General features: G+C 41.1%; 1 protein-coding gene and 1 pseudogene across 1 annotated transcript; both read left to right on the forward strand.

The window, feature by feature from the left end:
• Window positions 1-9,127: 9,127 nt before the first annotated feature.
• LOC121525264 lies at window positions 9,128-14,134 on the forward strand (annotated as a pseudogene).
• A 748-nt stretch (window positions 14,135-14,882) lies between these two features.
• Window positions 14,883-16,050, forward strand: LOC121525677 (protein HP-25 homolog 2-like). Its single transcript, XM_041811783.1, has one exon. It carries the CDS (start codon window positions 15,072-15,074, stop codon window positions 15,543-15,545), a length of 474 nt encoding a protein of 157 aa, XP_041667717.1. The 5' UTR covers window positions 14,883-15,071; the 3' UTR covers window positions 15,546-16,050.
• Window positions 16,051-23,006: the final 6,956 nt, after the last annotated feature.

The raw sequence follows: 23,006 nt of genomic DNA on the forward strand, positions 1-23,006 counted from the left end.
TGTGCTTGTGTTCTATTCTTAATGATAAATCAGGAAGTATTTCATGTATAGTGGTTAGTGGCTATTTTTCTTGGGGGAGGGGGACAAAATAAATTGAGTTTAAATCAAACATAATCAAATGGACACTGATGCACCCTGGGGATGTTATGTACACAGGCAAAAGAAGTTCAGTGCTTGCTGGTTCTCTACTTATCTTTCTTTCTATTTCATCTCAGGTGCCTAAAGCATTACCAAATTACCCAGTTAAACTAAATTGCTAATAATGTAAAACTAAATATACTTGAATAAATAATTAGCAAAAGATATTCTTTAAGTATTGAAAATAAAGAAATCACCCGACAATAATCAACAAAGGTTGCCAACTGATGTAAGCAAACTAAATAAAAACTACAAGTAAATAACTCCTACATCATGGATACTTACTGTATGTAAATCACAGAGGTGGCAAAACAATAAAAAGCAGGTTAGCAAAAGTTGAAAAGCAAAAATTTCTTCATGTCCATGCATCCAAGTAAAAATTTTCTTTTTAATGCAGTACTTAAAGTTTAACTCCCATAAATCAGGATTCCCCAAGAGGATCTGGCTGCAGACGTATATATTACCCACTCACTGTGACAGAAAGGGGCTGGTTTTCACAACAGCAGTATTTTATTATTAAAAATGGAAAATTTACTGAGGGGGATCAATTTGAATTGAACACACCACAAACAAAGGAAACCCCAAAGAGGGTTAGGGTTAGGTGAAGGGGGAGGGGGGTGAAATTAAAAAGAACAAACTACAAACTAGAGAAAAATCCAACAAGGGTAGCACATCACTTCCTGCCCCAACATCAAGTTCACCCCATTGTAGAGGTCATCAACAGGTGAGCCCAAAACGCCCCACTATAGATCTGCAGCCAGCTGCTTCTTGGATTCCCATGCAGATTTGGTCCAAAACAGTGAAAAACTACACATTTTCAGAAATACTGCATCATATATAATCTCTTTTATGCTGTAAAACTAATTTCTTTGTAAGTTTTGTCTTTATATATATCTGTCTATAAGAAATGCAGTCCCAAGCAAAAAAAAAAAAAATCCATTCACTGATAGTTCCTGTATATAGAGCCATCTTTCCATAAATGCCTGATTCATGTCATGATATGACCAGTAAAGGGGGCTGAGGACTGAACCTTGGGGAACGCCTGCTTGGGGGGTGAAGGGGGTGGAGATGGAGGTGGAGACTTTGACTTTTATCTGGCGGTTGTTGAGGAGGCTTGAGATGATGGATTGGGTGGGTGAGGGGAGTCTGAAGTTATTGTCTAGAAGTCTGTAGATGAGTCCGTTATGCCATACTTTGTCGAATGCTTTCTCAATGTCAAAAAATATTGCTATGGTGAGTTGTTTTTTGTTGAAGTTCCGGTAGACGTCTTCTGAGAGTCTGAGTATGTTGTCTGTGGTTGTTCTTCCTTTCCTGAATCCAGCTTGATGTATTGCTAAAAGTCCAAGTGTGTTGATATGATGGGTGAGGCGTGATGTGATGATTCTTTTGAAGAGTTTTTCAGTGTGACTGAGGAGGCTGATGAGGCGGCAGCTGGAGGGGTTGTGGGGATCTCTACCGGGTTTATGGATCATGGTGATGAGGGCAGATTTCCAGGGTGAAGGGAAGCGACCAGATGTGATGAAGGAGGTGAAGAGCTGTCCAAGGTGCTGAAGGTAGATGACTGGGGCTTGTTTTATTAGGATGATGTCTATGGTGTCTACTCCGGGGGCTTTATTTTTCATTTTCTTGAGGTGTTGTTGGATTTCCTTTGTTGTAACTGGGTCGGTGAGGGGATGGGGCTCTGTGGTGGGGTTTGCTGGGTTGGTCCGGGTTGTGTTGTGTTTGGAGATTTCCTTGTCGACGTGGGTTTTCCAGTTGTTGTCAAAGTGTGGCTGATTTGGACATGAATGGATGGTTACAGAATAGTGTGGCTTTGTCTGTGTTGTTGGTGATTATTGTATATGCAGATTTGAGATGTGGTGTGTTGTTGTGGTCCATGTCACCCTCGGTGGAGGGTGAGTTGTGTTTTGATGTTACTTTGTATTTTGTTGATTTCTGTTTTGGTGAGGGGTGATCTGGTTCGGATGTATTCTCTGTGGAGTTTTCATTTGTGTTTGATCAGTAGGAGAGGGTGGTGTGTGACTGTGGTAGGGGTTTTGTTGATTTGAGAGGTATGGTTTCTTCTTTGGCTTGGCTGAGTAGTTGGCTGAGGTGGGTTGCTTGTTGGTCCAGGTTTTTCATGGTGGAGGAGGGGGTGATGTCCTTAAGTTTTCCTTCTATGTATAATTTGTAGGCGTCCCAGTTTGCTTTTCTGTATTTGTATTTCTTTGTTGTGATTGATTGGAGCTGGAAGGAGAAGGTGGTGAGTACTGGTAGGTGGACACTGGAGAGATGGTTGGTGGTGGAGAAGTTGTGGAGTCTTGTGGCCAGGTCGGGGGTGCATAATATGAGGTCCAGGATGTCTGGGTTGCCGGTCAGTGGGGATATGTGGGTGGGTTCATTTGTGTTGATTATTGCTAAGTTTGTGTCCTGAAGAATCTGTTTGAGTGCTGTTCTGTTTGAGTTGGTTTTACTGCAGTGGAAGTCGGTGTGTTTGGAGTTGAGGTCACCCATGATTAGAGAGAGGCTGGGGTTGGAGGTGGCTTTGAGAAGGGGGGCTGAGGGTTTGATTTCAGGGGGACAGTAGATGCTGGTGACGGTGATGGTGTGTTGGGAGTGGAGTTTGATTGTTATTGCGACGTATTCATTTCCGTTGAGTTCTTGTGATGAGAGACCAAAATCAGTTTGACTGTAGTTGATGTTGTTTTTGACTAAGATGGCGGCTCCTCCTCCATGTCCTGTTTGGCGTTCTCTTCTGATGATGTGGTAACCAGGGATGCGGGATGATTTGGAAAGAAGAGTTTCATTTATGGAGGCAATGGATATGTTCTTGGTGTTGAGTGGATGGATCAATTCTTCTTTATTTCCTCTGATTCCTCGGATGTTTATGTGTAGAAAGGTGGTGAGTGACATTATAGAGGCTTTTAGGTAGGTGGGGTTTATTGGTTTTGGTGGATGGAGAGGTTTTAGACAGTGAAGGTGGTGTGTTTCCTAATGCTTTGGATTATTTGTTTGATTCTGTTGTCGTTCATTGAGAGTTTCTTCAGGTCATCACAGAGGTGGGTGAGGTGGGTGCTCTTTGTAGGGAGTAGACTGGGGATGTTGGAGGTGGATGTTTTCCTGGCTGAGGGTCCGGCTGGTGGGAGTTTGGTGGGAGTCGGGGTCATGTGTGATAGGTAGACGGGACAGGTTTTGGAGGCGGCAGAGTGTGATCCAGAGCAGTTGGCGCATGTGGCTTCTCTTTTTTCTTTTTGGCATGTTTTATGGTGGTGGTTTTCTCCGCATCTGAGGCAGACTGTGGGAGTATTGCAGCTGGTGGATATATGGTTGAACTGTTGGCATTTGTAGCACTGACGGATGGTGGGTGGGGGCCGGGCCTCATCCACTCTTTACTGAAACAGGTCCATGTAAAAGCCGTCGTGGAGAAGGCCAGGACGTAGCAGGGCCGAGGACTGCTGAGGGTGAAGTCTTCACAGAGGACGTAGCAGGGCCGGGGACTGCTGAGGGTGAGGTCCATGGCTGGGGCTCAAGGAGACAGAGGTGTAGGAGCCAATGAGCGCTACTTTATAAATAGGAACCAATCTTTATCTGGGCAGGTGTTCCGCCCGGAAGTAAAACAGTTTTGATACTCATAATGACCTAGATCAGAGTTTCAATTGTTACTACTAGATATCTCAACTTCTTCCATTTAACTCAGTACAGCCAATATCGTTGTTAGACACATAAAATCACATTTCTGCTCAGAATGGTGTAATAGCTCTGTTTCACTTCAATTATCTGTCAAAAATAAATGTACATATTCACTTAGTGCAGTGTTTAGTGTTCAGACAATCCAAATCCACTTAAAGTGGTCAGCTGAACGACCTGAGCAGTCAACAAAGTGAATTCAAGTAACCACAGGTTCACTTAGAGGTGGTGTAACAGAGTCAATAGTCACAATAACATATGAATTCAATAAATGAATGTTAAATATTATAATATCACTTAAAAGTTAACTTGACTCTATTAGTCACAACAAAAAACTGAACCAAAGAATGAATTAAAAACATCCCAACTCCACTTTATAGTGGTGTAAACAGTTTAACTTGAATAGATCAAAACAGATGAATCACACAGATTCAAAACAACAATTTTTAAAATGTGGCAGCTTATTCTGAGATGTAAACCAAAACATTAACACTGGTTTTAGGGTGATACAAGGCACTCTTGTAATTACAGTTTTCTACTGGTTCCTGTCTACTACATCATTTCCTCCCTTTTCTTCCCTCAGATGCTAGCAGTGACAAAAGACAAACATCAGATGTGACAGTTTCTCAGAAGTTGCTTTTTCTAGTATGCTGTCGCACTTTGTTGTACAAGCTTAGTAAAACTCAGTGTCACTAATGTAATGTAGAGACGGCAGGGCACAGCATGGGTCCAAATATTCTCCACCACGGAGACGGGCTGGTTGACCAAAGTGATGACTATATGACCACTTTTTCTGTTATCCTCATTTGCCTTAATACAGATTTCAGACTTTAGAACATGTTTGAGCTTCTTAAAATCCAGAATGTGTTGCTTCGGTGAAGCTGCATGTTGCTCTTGTAAACTTCTTTTTATGTTGCATGTTTTGATCGGAGATGACGGATCAAATTTGTAGTTTTAAACGCAAGTGTGTTATTTCTGTTCACAGAAACGGTCGTGTTACAGATTCTGCAACTCTGGTCGTTGGATTTATTGTCATCTCAAGTTTTAAGTTTTTCTCACACCGCTGACATTCCTTAGCACATGAAAGCTAATATGCTACCGCTGCTAAAACTGTTGTTACTGGCGCATTTACGACCTGTCGTAAATTATGCTCCATTTACGGCAACTGACGTAGAGATCGGCTTCTGAATCGGATCAAACTTGCCGATCGCCGATCAATTAAAATGCTGATCGGCCCCGATCCGATACATGTGATCAGGGATCCTGTCATCTTTACTTAAAACCAATGTCAGCCCTGTTGAGAAACATCAGGCCATCAATAAATGATAAATATGATTTAATGTTTCTGTCATTTAGCTAATTTCTGCTTTGACTTCCATTCAAAAAAGAGAACTGGGACAGGAGCAACTTCTAGAGCAAGATACAAACAACATCAGTAAGTGCCATTTGAAACACAAGTCCATTTTGTTAGGTACTGCCATGCAGTGTTAATGCAATGCAAATGGTGTATAAAAGATTTTTTCAATAAACATCAGCAATGAAAAAAACAATAATCAAAGGGAGACCTCTCATCATCACCATCAATGAGGACATAATGACCAAAATACGATTGAAGGCATTGGAGGATCCCCACAAAGAGCTGGGTAGAAGTTTTGACCAATGACTTTGTGCCAACTGTAGTTGGGAGACTCATTCAACCACTGGGGACAACTGGAGGAGATGTCTAGCTCTGTGCATTGTGTTTTCTAAAGAGCTGGGACAAGCTCTTGAAAATAGATAGGGACCCTGCAGATCAAATGGAGGTTGAGTAATTCATTCCACTATCAAGGGACAACAGAAGAGAAGAGTCAAGCAGTACCAGGCGCCTTTTGCTGGCTGAGCATAGCGGGTGAGAAGGAGTGTAGACCTGGATGAGGGATTCCAGGTTAACAGGAGCCATTTTAGTTACTGCTTTGTAAGCTATGATTAGAGTTTTGAATTTGATGCAGCTGCATCATGGAAGCGTGTAGAGAGATGGAAAAGAGGAGTGACATGAGCTGTCTGGGGTTGGTTGAAGACCAGACGTGCTGCTGCCTTCTGGATCATCTGCAGAGGTCTGAACGTGCATGCAGGGAAACATGCCAGTAATGAGTGGATTTTATTTACAAACACTTTAGTAATGCATTACTGCGATTCAGACCTTTTCCCATGATCTCTTGAACAGCTTTATTTCCCTGACTTACCTGGTGATGTCAGGAACCAGGCTATGTCACTGTCCCCTTGACCAGGATCTCATCAACAGGCCCTGAATCTGACTGTCTTGTTTCGCTTTCCTATAATCTGCACTCAAATTTTTGTAAACACTTCAAGTATTTCACCATTCTGTTTTCCCCCTGTCTAGAGATGAAGGTGATTCATATTTCATATTTTGTCGAGCTTGTAACTGCCTGGAAGTAAATATCAGCCTTATGTACCAATTTGTTTGTGGAGTTTTAGGCTAGATGTAATTAGATTAGTGTAAGTCTGTTCTAATTCATCCTCCTTCCATAAGTTATAAATTGTGTTCTTAGAAATAACGTTTTTTCAAACTTTAAAGTGTGTTTTAAGGACTAAAGTTTTAGGTCTGAATAGTTCTTTTAGTATATTTTTGTGGGCTTCCCATGCAACACAGCACTATTGATTGATAGGAAAATAAATAATACCAACAGCCAATCTTTATATTTTTAAAAGCATAGGAAGCATTACTTTACATTAATTGATCCTGTCCAATAATCATTGTGCAGCACTATTTCTTTTATTTACTCTTACCATGGGGGAAGGAGAGTGCATGAACTATTTCAGAGAGAGAGAGGAAGATCCTCTGTTCTGGTGTAACCCAGCCTACCTGTTAAGTGTGAAATGATGCATCTATAAATTACTTCCAGCACCCCTGTAATAAACATCCTTATTGTTTCAAATCTTTCTTTAGACTCAACCACCATTGGATGTGCTGCAACACCTGCCTGTGCATGCCAGCAAGTGGCTCTATGTGGTTCTTAAACTCCTGTCAGTAATACCGCAGGACATTTTTTGGAAAGTTTAACAGGAATGAATACTGGATACCATGCTCCATCTCTCCAGGTATCCTCCCAGCTGCCCCCTCCATGATGCACGTGGTCACCCCCAGTGTCTGGACCAGCCCACTGGGTCCTGGGCACCCAGTATACGGTGAGCTGGATCATTACTTGAGAGATCAGGCAACTCTTGAAATCACATAATGATCATTTCTTAGTGTGCATGAAAACATACTTACTTTAATACTGGAATTACTGTTTCAGAAAAGAGAAGCATACAAACCAACAAATAACCAAATGGGTTTACTTTTACTGGGGTATCTCTCCTTTTTTCAGCTCGACATACATCAATAGAAATGTCTTACAGGCAGGCCATTTCTTCTATTTTTTTAAATTTTATTGTTAAACTCATCAGTAATATGAGTCTTTCCCATTTCATATACTTCCTCTAAAATTTTCAGCCAGTTTTTTGGTAAATCATACCCTAGATTTGCTTCATCCGTGCATCTTTTGACACATTTCCCAGTTTTGCAGTCAAGGAGGTTTTAATAGGACAGAAGTCATCATATCCCGGACAAATTTGTGATTTGTATTCATGTTCAGATGCAAGAGAAATGCACCATTTGAGTCTTAATAGTGTCTCTGGAAATATCGATGTAATTTTAAGTCATGTTGATTTGTTGACTAAAACTATAACTAATTATTGTTGACAACCTTTCTTTCCCTGTGAAAAACTAGGCTAAGACTAACCAAAAATAGATTTTTGATGACTAAAGCTGACTAAAAGTGAGTTTTGTTCTCGTAAAGATGACTAAAACTTGAATCAAATGGAATTTAATTGTAGTCCCACATTCAAAATACGTGATATTTCACCTCTGTGGGTAAATCTGTCAAAAAAAACAAAGCATTTTTATCCCTTTTGCCTCTCAGCTTTAGAAGGCAGGGACCCCAGGTTTGGCAGGCCGCACAGAACACACTACCATCATTTGGTACCAGATTCAGGCAAGAGAATCGATGCTTGGACTTAAAGTTAAGCTTAAAATGTGACGACTTTTTATGGGCTAAAACAAGGCTAACATGTTTTTGAGTTTTTGTTGACTAAAACTAAAGGTACTGAAAGATTGATGGCATCTGGAAGTTTCCTTCTACATCTGTCAACAAGTCCAAGGCCTGAAATGTAAACACAGTGGCGCTGTGAGTTTCTGTTCCAAAGTCAAAGCTGGACCATTTGTTCTCCTGTAGTGTTAATGCTATGCCTTTATTTTGAATGTGTTCTGAATTTTTCTGCTATCATATCTATTGTCTTTAAAAAACAACATGACCAGTGATGCAATAATCTCCTTAGCTTGCTAATCAATGAGGAAGACATTTCATGGACTGATGAACTTGTCAAATCACTCTTCCTTGTTTGTTATCAGTGACCATTTTACGTTCCAGTTATGAGAAAAGCTATTGTGTACATTTACAGCAGCTGCACCCAAAGACAAACTTACAGTTTCAAGGCACACTTGAATTTCTTGTCTTAAATTTTTCCTTATTGCTCTGCTGTTGTTCAGAAACTCTGCCCATTTTTTTATTTCCCTGAGGTAAATTTAATGAGGCACTGACTGAACTCGTAAGTTTAATCTGACAAAAAAGCCAGAACTCATTTTAAAACTGGTAAACTCTTTTTTAAACATTGACTGCTCAGTATTCAATCACTATCACAATGAGGAGATGTCAATACCTTCCTCTTTTTAAAGAAGACTCTAGATCTTCAGTTTCTGTGTGGTAATACTGAAGGTCAGGAGCCACAACATGTCAACATCAATAAACAAGTGAAAAAAAAGAACAAGAAAATGTCATAATTGTCTCATCCTTGAACTCTCAGTATTAAAGAGGTACAAAATATCTTGAATTTTCTTTAATGCTCCTTTAACCCATCAGAATATATTTCATATTTAAATGGCTTTTTACTGAAATAACAGGGGAAAAAATTAGCAATGATTACATTTTAATATTTGAGAGGTTACCAGCAATTCCTCATTGCGTTGGCATGTTGCTCAATGCTTTATCTACAGTACTCTAGATTACATTTTCCAGTGTGGTTGTTAATAACAAGTGATAAGAGTGAGGGCATTTCCTTCAGCAGAAAGAGGAGGAAGAAGGAACTGTTTTTACTGACACTACCTTCACCTGGACACCTCTGGGCGAGGCCTCACGGCCTCAGACAGAATAAAAGGAGCAACGGGTGAGACACAGCATCACTGACACCTGATCTCTGAAAGCATCTAAAATCTTCGCAGCTTGACACACAGGTAACAAGATAATTTGATATTTTTATGTTATATGGTCCTTAAAGATGTATATTTATGTCAGTCTTTTTGCACTTGGTTCATCTTTTACATCTCTTTTTTGTTTTAGAGATGCATCTCTCTGTTCTCTTTGTGCTGGGCGTCTCCCTGGTGCACATTCACTCCAAACCAGCAGGTACATCTTTAGGAACAATTTTCATGTTTATCTAAATTTGTGCCAGATTGTTTCACAGCACTGGCCTGGTTTATTCTGTCACATTTATGGAGTGTTTATCCTTTTTTGCAGGACAATATTTCAGCAGTAGTCTGGTTCAGCAGTGTTTTGAGGATGCAAAGACATTGGTGGATAATGCATACAAGTACTCCAGAGAAGAGTGAGTTTGTCTATGTATGTTTGTGTTTGAAAGATGGACAAATGCATTGAAGGATAGTTTTCCTTAGAGATTCCTTAATATGAAAGTCAGAGTATGTCTGTGAGTTTTGTAAAGAAAGACAGTGATTTGTATTGTATGCAGCATAAAATATGAATTCAAAATTAGAAATCAGGAGATTCTGTTACAATATGAACACAACTTAGCAAAGAATAAAAGGAGAATATTCAGGGTAGAAATGTACTAAAATGTTGTCATTTATTAATGTAAATCTGTAGCTTACTGGTTGAAAGAGAAATTTCAAATACTTTCTGTTTTTTAATTGTGTGTCTTTTTCTCCTTCAGGAGTCTGAGACGAGTCCGCAAGGAAATTGTGCGTCCCCACGATGCCCTCCGCCTCCTCAAGCAGCCTCGCGCTGGCACTCGAATGGCTGTGAGATCTGCAGACTACATGGCACAGACCCTCCGTCTGCTGCACGAGAGGTCACCACATTCATAAACGCTCCTCAACGCAACAGGTAAGACACGCAGCAACCAAACAAAGACAGCGCAGACAACCACAGTCATTATTAAGTTTTTGTGTGACAACCTTTCCCCATTCTTGGTTCAGGCTCAGAGGTGTAGGGTTTCTGGTGTCACGATGTGCTCAATGCAATCACTTCAAAGTAATGTTAAGAACTAGACAAAAAAAGTTGTCAGACATGCGTGTGCATTGTTAGTCCTTGAAAAATGTCTTTTGTGTTTTTTGTAGATTTGCTCACAAAAGAAGACCTGAAGAAGCTAGTTGAAATAACCGGATGTGCAGCTCGGGTCACTTTTCCAGAGTGTCGCACCACACCAAACATTAACAAGTATCGCACAGCCACCAGCGTCTGCAACAACGTGTAAGAGAAAGAGATATTTTTATTTTAATAGAATTGCTCCTGTATTCTAACTTCTATAAAGCTATTTGATATATGAAACACTTTAATTTTTTTACATACCTCAGGTTTAAAGTACATTTTAGTGCTACACATCATCTACACTATCAACTTTTTGTCTCGTAGCCTTTCAAAACAGCAATGTGTTGTATATATGTAGAGAGAAAATGTATGTATAGTTTCCCAAGCTGAAATTGGGGCTCTGTGGACATGAACGGTTGCATGAAACTAGAGGAAATGCTTGTGAAACATCTTAGGCCATCCACTGCAGGTATTGAGTACACTTTCCTTGTTTCTCAAGCTGCATTTCTAAACTTTGTCATCTCTTACTTGCTTTTAGGAAAACCCTCGCTGGGGAGCTCCAACACCCCCTTCAACCGCTGGCTTCCTGCTGAATATGATGATGGCATCTCGAACCGAAGGCCTGGAACCCAAACAGAACCTTCAACAACTTCATGCTCCCACTGGTACGGCCCAGAAATCCCACACATTTGCTTTAGCTAACATAATTATTCAAAATTAAAACATTTCTTTCCTTTCTTCAGGTGCGACAGGTGTCAAATAACATCCTAGCCACAACAGATGCCGGTGTGGTCAGTGATGGAGAATTCTCTCACATGGTGACCTTGTTTGGGCAGTGGAACGACCACGATGTCACCTTCACACCATTCTCCCCAAGCATCGTCTCCTTCAGCAACGGGATCGACTGTGAAGAAAGCTGCGAGAAAACTGAGCCATGCATCCCCATCCCGGTTGGTGTGACAGATCAAATCTCAATATATTGTGTTGCTTTCCTCTAAAGATTATACCTGTAACCTTTGACTCACTGCAATGTACAGATCCCTCCTGGTGACCCCCGCCTGCCCACCGGTCCAGAAAGCTGTTTCCCTTCCTTCCGATCCGCCCCAGTTTGTGGAACAGGATTCTCGGCATACAACTTTGGTGGAGAACCTGAAAAGAGGGAGCAGATCAACGCTCTGACAGCCTTCCTGGATCTCGGCCAGGTGTACGGCTCTGAGGAGAGTCTCGCCTTGAATCTTCGCAACCTGAGCAGTGATGATGGCCTGCTGCGCGTGAACACAGAGTTCAGAGATAATGGGCGTGAGCTGCTGCCATTCCACTCGATGGAAATGAACATGTGCGCCACTCGCAAAAGAGTCACCAATGACTCCAACGCCAGAGAGGTGCCCTGTTTTATTGCAGGTAAAGCATCATGCAACTGCACTCAGTTATAAAGAGTTATAGATGTGTTCAATGCTTCTTAGACCAGTATTAAGCAGTCAGAGTACTAATAAGAATTTTGAGTGCCTAAATAAAAAAAAAACAATTGAAAAAACTATAATGAAATGACCTGGTATGTTATAAAGAATCACTTATATCTGGCTTATAATCTTTAGATATAGTCAGTTTGAAGGGTATTTTTGTATTTGTGATGGGTCAGGGCTCATGTTTTGGTTCATGTAGTTGCACAATGAATATGTCAGAGAGGAGATAAAAGGCAATCTTAAACACAGAATTGATGCTGAAGATGTGAATCAGAAACAGAAATGATCTTTGATCAACTGTTTAAATCTGCCTGTTAGGTGACGTCCGTGTTGATGAGAACATTGCTCTGACTTCCCTTCACACACTGTTCATGCGAGCATAACCGCCTGGCTGCTGAAGAGATTAAACCCACACTGGGACAGCGAGACCCTCTACCAAGAGGCCCGCAAGATCATGGGTGCCTACACACAGGTAGGTACTCCTGAGAGTCATTATTTGCCTGAGGGTGTCATACACCCTTCTGTCTTTGACTGAGGATACCACGGTCTGTCTCTCTCAGGTGTTTGTGTTCAGGGACTACCTGCCTCACATTGTAGGTGGCCAAGCAATGCGCACTCTGCTGGGTCGCTACCCCGGCTACGATCCCAATGTTGACCCCAGCATTGCCAACGTCTTTGCAACAGCAGCTTACCGCTTTGCCCACCTGGCCATCCAGCCACTTCTGTCTCGTCTTGATGCAAATTACAGGGAGCACCCTCAGTTCCCCAGCGTCCCCCTGTTTGAAGCCTTCTTCACCCCCTGGAGAGTTATCTTTGAGGGTGAGTTATCCAGAGAAAAGTTTCCAAGTCATTACTGTAAATTGTCACCCTAATTTTATTTCCTGTCTTTACCTCCAGGTGGTATTGACCCCCTGCTCCGTGGTTTGGTTGGCCACCCTGCTAAACTGAACACTCAGGATCACATGATGGTGGACGCCCTAAGAGAAAGGTTGTTCCAGTTTGTGCAGCATCTGGCTCTGGACCTGGGCTCTCTCAACATGGAAAGAGGACGCGACCATGGCCTGCCTGGTATCTCTCGCTTTCTCTGAGTGCTCTGCTTTTTGAATTTTGAATTTTAAAGCTCTTCTTTCAGTCCTCAACCACGCTGCTTTTTCTTTTCTTTTTTTTTTTAACTCTTGAAGGCTACAATGCGTGGCGCCGATTCTGTGGCCTGTCTGCACCCAGAAACCAGGCGCAGCTTGCTCAGGTCCTGAACAACACTGACCTGGCCAGAAGGCTGCTGCAGCTCTATGGTACACCTGAAAACATTGATATCTGGCTGGGTGGAGTGGCAGAGCCGTTTGTGGAGGGTGGCCGTGTTGGACCTCTGTTTGCCTGCCTCATTGCACAACAGTTCAAGAAGATCCGCCAAGGTGACAGGTTAGTATACATGTATTGGAAACATGGTCTTTGAAGCACTGGTCAACTGACTTTGACTAGTTCTGCCCAATACAACATCATGCTGTAAAATAAAATTCAGTTCTGTTCAAAAAGTGAACACATTTTGACTGAGGTGTTAAATAAATGCTAGCTGCACACTAAAACACAACCTCAAAAATAAATGCATTTCTAATAAAGTCTCACTATGTTTTCTTTGTCCCTGCTCCTCTTGTTTGAATCAGACTTTGGTACGAGAATCCCGGCGTTTTCACCGCACGTCAGAGATCAGCTCTGTCCAGGGCTTCATTATCAGGGATCATTTGTGACAACACTGGAATCACATCCATTACCCAGGACCCGTTCAGTGTGATTACACAGAGGAACCCACTTGTTAGCTGTTCCAGCATTACGAGACTGGACCTGTCGGCCTGGAGGGAGGGGTGTTCAGGTGAAACAGCACAGCACCAGACTCTTTGACCTCAGGGCAGGGGGGGCGGCACCATTTTCACAATCATTTGTCACCCACTGTTTAACCTCGTGTGTTTTATTTCTTCTCTAACCCACTTGTACGGAAACCGTTCTTCATGTGTGGTGTTTAATCTTGCAGACTCGGGTGGTAGCTGTAATGAAGTCAGTGCAGCAAAGGTCGGTTTTAAATACTAACAGTAGTTTCACATTTTAAGAGCACAATGTAGCCACACTTTCTGAAAAAAAGTGCACATTTAAATCACGAAACACCCTTTGAACTTAACATTTTGTAACCCCGGTGAAAGTGGTGTTGTAAAACAAGAACATTGTTGGAAAAACTTATTTGTACAGGTTTTAACTTGACCTTTTCTAAATGAACAGACTGTGATGGACTCGGAATCCGCGGACCAAGAGGACCAAGAGGTCCTCCAGCCCCTCAAGGACAACAAGGTACTTATTTTAAAGATTGCTTTCATACCTCTTTATTCATTTTCTACTGTATCTTCTCAAATGCTCACTGTTTTTAACAATATTCTGCTTTAGTATATTCTGATACCATAACATGTTCCTGACACTGAGATATTCTGTAATATGTTTTTAGTGAGGCACTCCTCACTTACTACTTATGAAGGAGCCTGAGCTTAATATTGATGTTAGTACCTGAGCTAAAAAAAAAAAGAATCTAATTCTAAAGTCACTCCCCTGACTATGGAAGAGGATTAGGGCCACTGAGACCATTTTTTTTAAAACTTGTGAGAAAAAAGTCAGAATTCTGATATTAAAGCCAGAATTCAAACTTTAATCTCAGAAATCTGACTTTAAACTCAGGAAAAAGTCAGAATTCTAAAAAAAAAAAGTCAGGATTCTGAGATTAAAGTCCAAATCCTGAGAAAAAAGTCAGAATTCTGCCTTCAATCTCAGAATTCTGACGTTTTCCCACAAGTAAAAAAAAAAATTGCGTCTCAGTTTTTTTTTTCAGTGGCCTTAATCCTCTTCCTTACCCCTAAACTCTATCTAAAGATAGATTATTTCTATTATATTTAATTTTGGTGCCCACTATCACTGCTGTTAGGTAGGTGTCAGTAGCAGTAATATGTTATGATACACTTTGTTGTCCCCTTGGGGAAATTTGTCTGCATATTATAACATATAAGAACAATAGCATCAACAATCCACATGTACACAGTGTTGCACATGCCAGTGAAAGATGCAACCAGTAAATGAAGTGTATTACAAGGACTTGTATGGTAAGATTTTCATAGAAATGAAACATGGTGATAATTACAATGAGTAAAAGATAAAATACAGATGAAATATAAAACAGTAAAGTATAGAAAACAGAGATCACCATGATGTTGTCGCAGCATGCTTCATAAACATCAAAGTTCTTGACAAGTGAAACATTGAAATGTTTATGATAAAAGCTGATCCAAAGACAATAATGTGAGACCATAATGTCAGTCGAAACCATATACCATGATTTTAAGCAGAATGTTTAATGAATCTGAACTTGTGTATCTCTGCAGGTCCAGTAGGACCCCCAGGGCCCAGAGGTCCCCCTGGACCAACATCACTCAACCTTAATGCTTCACAGCCAAAATCTGCCTTCTCTGTTCTCCTGGGCAAGTACATCTCCACCTCAGACAGAATCATCCATTTCCATCAAATCATCTACAACGAACAGAACCATTACAGCCCAGAGTCTGGTATGTTTACATGTGTCATCCCCGGTGTCTACCAGTTCAGCTTTGTCTGCATATCCTACAACGGCGTAGTGAGCATGGACCTGTGGCGTAACAACAGGGTGGTACTGAACAGTTACCACACTTATCAGGGAGGTCGCCATTTGGCATCAGGGGACACGGTGATGCTGTTGAAGGCGGGAGACAGAGTGTGGGTGGAGGCCATAGATGGGAGCAGCAGCTTGAGCAGCAAAAGCTACCTGTCTGGACACCTGGTCTTCACTGTGTGACGCTAACACTTTATCTCCAGGCTTAAACTTCTAATACACCGGTGTTCTGTCTGCTTTGGAATCTCTTTTCATGACTTCACCTTTTTGTACTAAAATACACGCACAAAAATCAGCTTTTATTGAATATCTTATAATTTCATGTATTATTTTTTTCTTTTTGGTCTATGAGGCAGACATGGGCACAACACACAAACTCATGTTTATGTACATGTTTTTATCCTTATGGAAACAAACAAATTTTATTTTTAATTCATCAAGCGACCTTATGAACATGAAATATGATTGCAGGAAATCTATATTATTCTGTTACAGCATGTAGTCTTTCATCAGTGCCAAATTTATATGATGGAATTTGCTGGTGTTATAAGAGATAATTTTATGCACTGATGAAATCAAGCATGCATTTTTAATGCTGTGTTGTGCTTTGACTGTGAGGCTAATTTTTACTGTAACTTTCATATTTATCTGTATTTTGCATTGAATTAATAAACTGAACTGCATTGAATGTGCTTGTGTTCTATTCTTAATGATAAATCAGGAAGTATTTCATGTATAGTGGTTAGTGGCTATTTTTCTTGGGGGAGGGGGACAAAATAAATTGAGTTTAAATCAAACATAATCAAATGGACACTGATGCACCCTGGGGATGTTATGTACACAGGCAAAAGAAGTTCAGTGCTTGCTGGTTCTCTACTTATCTTTCTTTCTATTTCATCTCAGGTGCCTAAAGCATTACCAAATTACCCAGTTAAACTAAATTGCTAATAATGTAAAACTAAATATACTTGAATAGATAATTAGCAAAAGATATTCTTTAAGTATTGAAAATAAAGAAATCCCCCGACAATAATCAACAAAGGTTGCCAACTGATGTAAGCAAACTAAATAAAAACTACAAGTAAATAACTCCTACATCATGGATACTTACCGTATGTAAATCACAGAGGTGGCAAAACAATAAAAAGCAGGTTAGCAAAAGTTGAAAAGCAAAAATTTCTTCATGTCCATGCATCCAAGTAAAAATTTTCTTTTTAATGCAGTACTTAAAGTTTAACTCCCATAAATCAGGATTCCCCAAGAGGATCTGGCTGCAGACGTATATATTACCCACTCACTGTGACAGAAAGGGGCTGGTTTTCACAACAGCAGTATTTTATTATTAAAAATGGAAAATTTACTGAGGGGGATCAATTTGAATTGAACACACCACAAACAAAGGGAACCCCAAAGAGGGTTACGGTTAGGTGAAGAGGGAGGGGGGTGAAATTAAAAAGAACAAACTACAAACTAGAGAAAAATCCAACAAGGGTAGCACATCACTTCCTGCCCCAACATCAAGTTCACCCCATTGTAGAGGTCATCAACAGGTGAGCCCAAAACGCCCCACTATAGATCTGCAGCCAGCTGCTTCTCGGATTCCCATGCAGATTTGGTCCAAAACAGTGAAAAACTACACATTTTCAGAAATACTGCATCATATATAATCTCTTTTATGCTGTAAAACTAATTTCTTTGTAAGTTTTGTCTTTATATATATCTGTCTATAAGAAATGCAGTCCCAAGCAAAAAAAAAAATCCATTCACTGATAGTTCCTGTATATAGAGCCATCTTTCCATAAATGCCTGATTCATGTCATGATATGACCAGTAAAGGGGGCTGAGGACTGAACCTTGGGGAACGCCTGCTTGGGGGGTGAAGGGGGTGGAGATGGAGGTGGAGACTTTGACTTTTATCTGGCGGTTGTTGAGGAGGCTTGAGATGATGGATTGGGTGGGTGAGGGGAGTCTGAGGTTATTGTCTAGAAGTCTGTAGATCAGTCCGTTATGCCATACTTTGTCGAATGCTTTCTCAATGTCAAAAAATATTGCTATGGTGAGTTGTTTTTTGTTGAAGTTCCGGTAGACGTCTTCTGAGAGTCTGAGTATGTTGTCTGTGGTTGTTCTTCCTTTCCTGAATCCAGCTTGATGTATTGCTAAAAGTCCAAGTGTGTTGATATGAAGGGTGAGGCGTGATGTGATGATTCTTTCGAAGAGTTTTCCAGTGTGACTGAGGAGGCTGATGAGGCGGCAGCTGGAGGGGTTGTGGGGATCTCTACCGGGTTTATGGATCATGGTGATGAGGGCAGATTTCCAGGGTGAAGGGAAGCGACCAGATGTGATGAAGGAGGTGAAGAGCTGTCCAAGGTGCTGAAGGTAGATGACTGGGGCTTGTTTTATTAGGATGGTGTCTATGGTGTCTACTCCGGGGGCTTTATTTTTCATTTTCTTGAGGTGTTGTTGGATTTCCTTTGTTGTAACTGGGTCGGTGAGGGGATGGGGCTCTGTGGTGGGGTTTGCTGGGTTGGTCCGGGTTGTGTTGTGTTTGGAGATTTCCTTGTCGACGTGGGTTTTCCAGTTGTTGTCAAAGTGTGGCTGATTTGGACATGAATGGATGGTTACAGAATAGTGTGGCTTTGTCTGTGTTGTTGGTGATTATTGTATATGCAGATTTGAGATGTGGTGTGTTGTTGTGGTCCATGTCACCCTCGGTGGAGGGTGAGTTGTGTTTTGATGTTACTTTGTATTTTGTTGATTTCCGTTTTGGTGAGGGGTGATCTGGTTTGGATGTATTCTCTGCTGAGTTTTTGTTTGTGTTTGATGAGCTGAAGAAGGTGGTGGGGTAGTGACTGTGGTGGGGTTTTTGTTGATTTGAGGGGTATGGTTTCTTCTCTGGCTTGGGATAGTAGTTGGCTGAGGTGGGTTGCTTGTTGGTCCAGGTTTTGGGTGGTGGAGGGGTGATGTCCTTAAGTTTTCCTTCTATATATGATTTGTAGGTGTCCCAGTTTGCTTTTCTGTAGTTGTATTTCTTTGTTGTGATTGATTGGAGCTGGAAGGAGAAGGTGGTGAGTACTGGTAGATGGTCACTGGAAAGATGGTTGGTGGTGGAGAAGCTGTGGAGTCTTGCGGCCAGGTCAGGGGTGCATAAGATGAGGTCCAGCATGTCTGGGTTGCTGGTCAGTGAGGATATGTGTGTGGGTTCATTGGTGTTGATTATTGATAAGTTTGTGTCCTGTAGAATCTGTTTGAGTGCTGTTCCGTTTGAGTTGGTTTTATTGCAGTGGAAGTTGGTGTGTTTGGAGTTGAGGTCACTCATGATTAGAGAGAGGCTGGGGTTGGAGGTGGCTTTGAGAAGGGGGGCTGAGGGTTTGATTTCAGGGGGACAGTAGATGCTGGTGACGGTGATGGTGTGATGGGAGTGGAGTTTGATTGTTATTGCGACGTATTCATTTCCGTTGAGTTCTTGTGATGAGAGACCAAAATCAGTTTGACTGTAGTTGATGTTGTTTTTGACTAAGATGGCGGCTCCTCCTCCATGTCCTGTTTGGCGTTCTCTTCTGATGATGTGGTAACCAGGGATGCGGATGCGGGATGATTTGGAGAGAGGAGTTTCATTTATGGAGGCAATGGATATGTTCTTGGTGTTGAGTAGATGGATTAATTCTTCTTTATTTCCTCTGATTCCTCGGATGTTTATGTGTAGAAAGGTGGTGAGTGACATTATAGAGGCTTTTAGGTAGGTGGGGTTTATTGGTTTTGGTGGATGGAGAGGTTTTAGACAGTGAAGGTGGTGTGTTTCCTAATGCTTTGGATTATTTGTTTGATTCTGTTGTCGTTCATTGAGAGTTTCTTCAGGTCATCACAGAGGTGGGTGAGGTGGGTGCTCTTTGTAGGGAGTAGACTGGGGATGTTGGAGGTGGATGTTTTCCTGGCTGAGGGTCCGGCTGGTGGGAGTTTGGTGGGAGTCGGGGTCATGTGTGATAGGTAGACGGGACAGGTTTTGGAGGCGGCAGAGTGTGATCCAGAGCAGTTGGCGCATGTGGCTTCTCTTTTTTCTTTTTGGCATGTTTTATGGTGGTGGTTTTCTCCGCATCTGAGGCAGACTGTGGGAGTATTGCAGCTGGTGGATATATGGTTGAACTGTTGGCATTTGTAGCACTGACGGATGGTGGGTGGGGGCCGGGCCTCATCCACTCTTTACTGAAACAGGTCCATGTAAAAGCCGTCGTGGAGAAGGCCAGGACGTAGCAGGGCCGAGGACTGCTGAGGGTGAAGTCTTCACAGAGGACGTAGCAGGGCCGGGGACTGCTGAGGGTGAGGTCCATGGCTGGGGCTCAAGGAGACAGAGGTGTAGGAGCCAATGAGCGCTACTTTATAAATAGGAACCAATCTTTATCTGGGCAGGTGTTCCGCCCGGAAGTAAAACAGTTTTTGACCGCTGAAGACACCGGCATAGTGAAATGTTTGTTCGTGTTGGATGAATGTTAAATTACGATTGCTTAGTGCTCATAGGTGTTTTGGAGCAATAAATGCACAGATTATTGCATCGCAAGCTTTTGTCTCGGACTCTCTTCATCAGATGCGGTAAGGTTTGTCAGCGCGTCAGTTGGCTAAATCCCAGTGGAGCACCTCAGGGGCTTCAAGCATTGGCTTAGCCTCTAAACAACACATTTTAATTAAAATCTGGATGCACAATTACAGACTGACTTTAATACATTTTATTTAATGTTTAAAAAGTTTCAGCTCTGTACACACAATCATGCAACACCAGTTCAATTTACACACACAGATCTTGGTTATGAAAATGAAGTCAACTATTAATTCCTAATTCTTCAATAATAACACAACTAAATCCAATAACCTTTCTATTGCTCTGCTTCAACAACAAAAATAAAAATCCCCAAACTTAATCAAATAAAAAAGAAACACAATGAAAACTTGGTTATGTTGGGCTAGAAATCTAAATAAGACCAAAGACAGAAGGGTGAAGTGCAGCCTGGGGAAGTGTGTGTTGAGAAGTTCTTCTTTTAATTTAATTTTGAGGAAAACATTTTAAACAAGAGGTTTTAGGGTGATTTGTTTATGTTCAGACTCTCTTCAGTTTTCACTGGTTCCTGTCTAAATGGTATTTTGCCTTTGTCTGAAAAGAAGGAAACTATTTTTTGAACAAAAGACAAGATGTGACCTTTTGTTTCTCAAACATACTTTTTGTGTGGCAAGACTCTTGAAAGCAAGACTTAGAAAACTCTTTCAAGTTTTTGACCCTAAGCTCAGGTCATGTTAGTGCATAAAACTATTTTAAAAGCTGTCAAAGAGACTATATGACCCTTAATGTTTTTGATGTTTCCTCATATTAATACAGATTTCAGACTTTAGAACATGTTTGAGCTTCTTCAGTTTAAGGTATCTATAAAATGTCACTTCCTGCATGTTGGAAACTTCTTTTAACCTAACAAGTCTAGTAACAGGAGATACTTTGACTTTATTGTTTCCAAGTGTGTTATTTCCTGTTCACAGAGAAGGTTAGGCCTGTTCTGTTCAACTCTGTACACTGATTTATTGTCATCATAAATGACATGATGACTCAAAGACAGCTCTGCTTCCTTGACTGAGGGGGATTATACTAACAACAACAAAACTGTGAGGCGTTGTTGAGTCATGCAAAAATCCCATATGTTTGTATCCAAAAATACTTTTGAAAATGTTCTAATGGATGTGCACAACTTTTTGCGTAACAGCTAATAGCTGAGTTACCCACATGCAGCAGCAGGCTCCTGTCAAATACTTAAAACTAGAGGCAGCCTTATTCAAAGAAAGAAAAAAAACAGTGCAGAGATGTGATTGCTTGCTGAAGTCTGGCATTGAGTAATGTTTCTGCCATGTTTCAGCTAATTTCTGCTTTTTTGACTTCCTTCACAGAGAACTGGGCAGGAGTGGTGCAACTTCCCTGAGCATGATACAAACCAAATCATTTTCTGTTTGAAACACAACCTCACATTTTGTTAACTACAGACAAACTTGACTTTGAGCTGAAATAGAAGATAAACAGAAAATTCCATTTTCACTAGAAAATAAATTTAACATTTTTTCTGCAAGGAAATAGTCACAATCGTCTTTAAATCTTTTTAAAGGTCGATTGAAGGCATTGGAGGATGATGCTTCGAGTTGTAGATGTTTTGACCAATGACTTTGTGCTCTGTGATTTGGGATTGGTTAGATCTGTGTTTATAACTGTTATATTTCATGTCTGTAACTCTGTTCATTGTGCTGCTGCCTTTCTTGGCCAGGACAATCTTGTAAAGGAGATTACTGATCTCAATGAGGTTTTCCTAATTCATTCTGCTATCGAGGGACAACAGAAGAGAAGAGTCAAGCTATTGACGAAGTACCAGGCGCCTTTTGCTGGCTGAGCATAGCGGGTGAGAAGGAGTGTAGACCTGGATGAGGGATTCCAGGTTAACAGGAGCCATTTTAGTTACTGCTTTGTAAGCTATGATTAGAGTTTTGAATTTGATGCGAGCTGCATCATGGAAGCGAGTGTAGAGAGATGAAAAGAGGAGTGACATGAGCTGTCTGGGGTTGGTTGAAGACCAGACGTGCTGCTGCTGTCTGGATCATCTGCAGAGGTCTGAACGTGCATGCAGGGAAACATGCCAGTAATGAGTGGATTTTATTTACAAACACTTTAGTAATGCATTACTGCGGTTCAGACCTTTTCACATGATCTCTTGAACAGCTTTATTTCCCTGACTTACCTGGTGATGTCAGGAACCAGGCTATGTCACTGTCACCTTGACCAGGATCTCATCAACAGGCCCTGAATCTGACTGTTTCGGTTGTTTCGTTTCCTATAATCTGCACTCCCATTTTTGTAAACACTTCAAGTATTTCACCATTCTGTTTTCCCCCTGTCTAGAGATGAAGGTGATTCATATTTCATATTTTGTCGAGCTTGTAACTGCCTGGAAGTAAATATCAGCCTTATGTACCAATTTGTTTGTGGAGTTTTAGGCTAGATGTAATTAGATTAGTGTAAGTCTGTTCTAATTCATCCTCCTTCCATAAGTTATAAATTGTGTTCTTAGAAATAACGTTTTTTCAAACTTTAAAGTGTGTTTTAAGGGCTAAAGTTTTAGGTCTGAATAGTTCTTTTAGTATATTTTTGTGGGCTTCCCATGCAACACAGCACACCATTGATAGGAAAATAAATAATACCAACAGCCAATCTTTATCTTTTTAAAAGCGTAGGAAGCATTACTTTACATTAATTGATCCTGTCCATCATTGTGCAGCACTATTTCTTTTATTTACTCTTACCATGGGGGAAGGAGAGTGCATGAACTATTTCAGAGAAAGAGAGGAAGATGCTCTGTTCTGGTGTAACCCAGCCTACCTGTTAAGTGTGAAATGATGCATCTATAAATTACTTCCAGCACCCCTGTAATAAACATCCTTATTGTTTTAAATCTTTCTTTAGACTCAACCACCATTGGATGTGCTGCAACACCTGCCTGTGCGTGCCAGCAAGTGGCTCTATGTGGTTCTTAAACTCCTGTCAGTAATACCGCAGGACATTTTTTGGAAAGTTTAACAGTAATGAATACTGGATACCATGCTCCATCTCTCCAGGTATCCTCCCAGCTG

The sequence above is a fragment of the Cheilinus undulatus genome, linkage group 17 (assembly GCF_018320785.1).
Source record: "Cheilinus undulatus linkage group 17, ASM1832078v1, whole genome shotgun sequence".
NCBI lineage: Eukaryota > Metazoa > Chordata > Actinopteri > Labriformes > Labridae > Cheilinus > Cheilinus undulatus.

Coding starts and splice junctions, on each gene's coding strand:
- LOC121525677 (XM_041811783.1), top strand. CDS start 15,072: ATGAATCTGAACTTGTGTATCTCTGCAGGTCCAGTAGGACCCCCAGGG.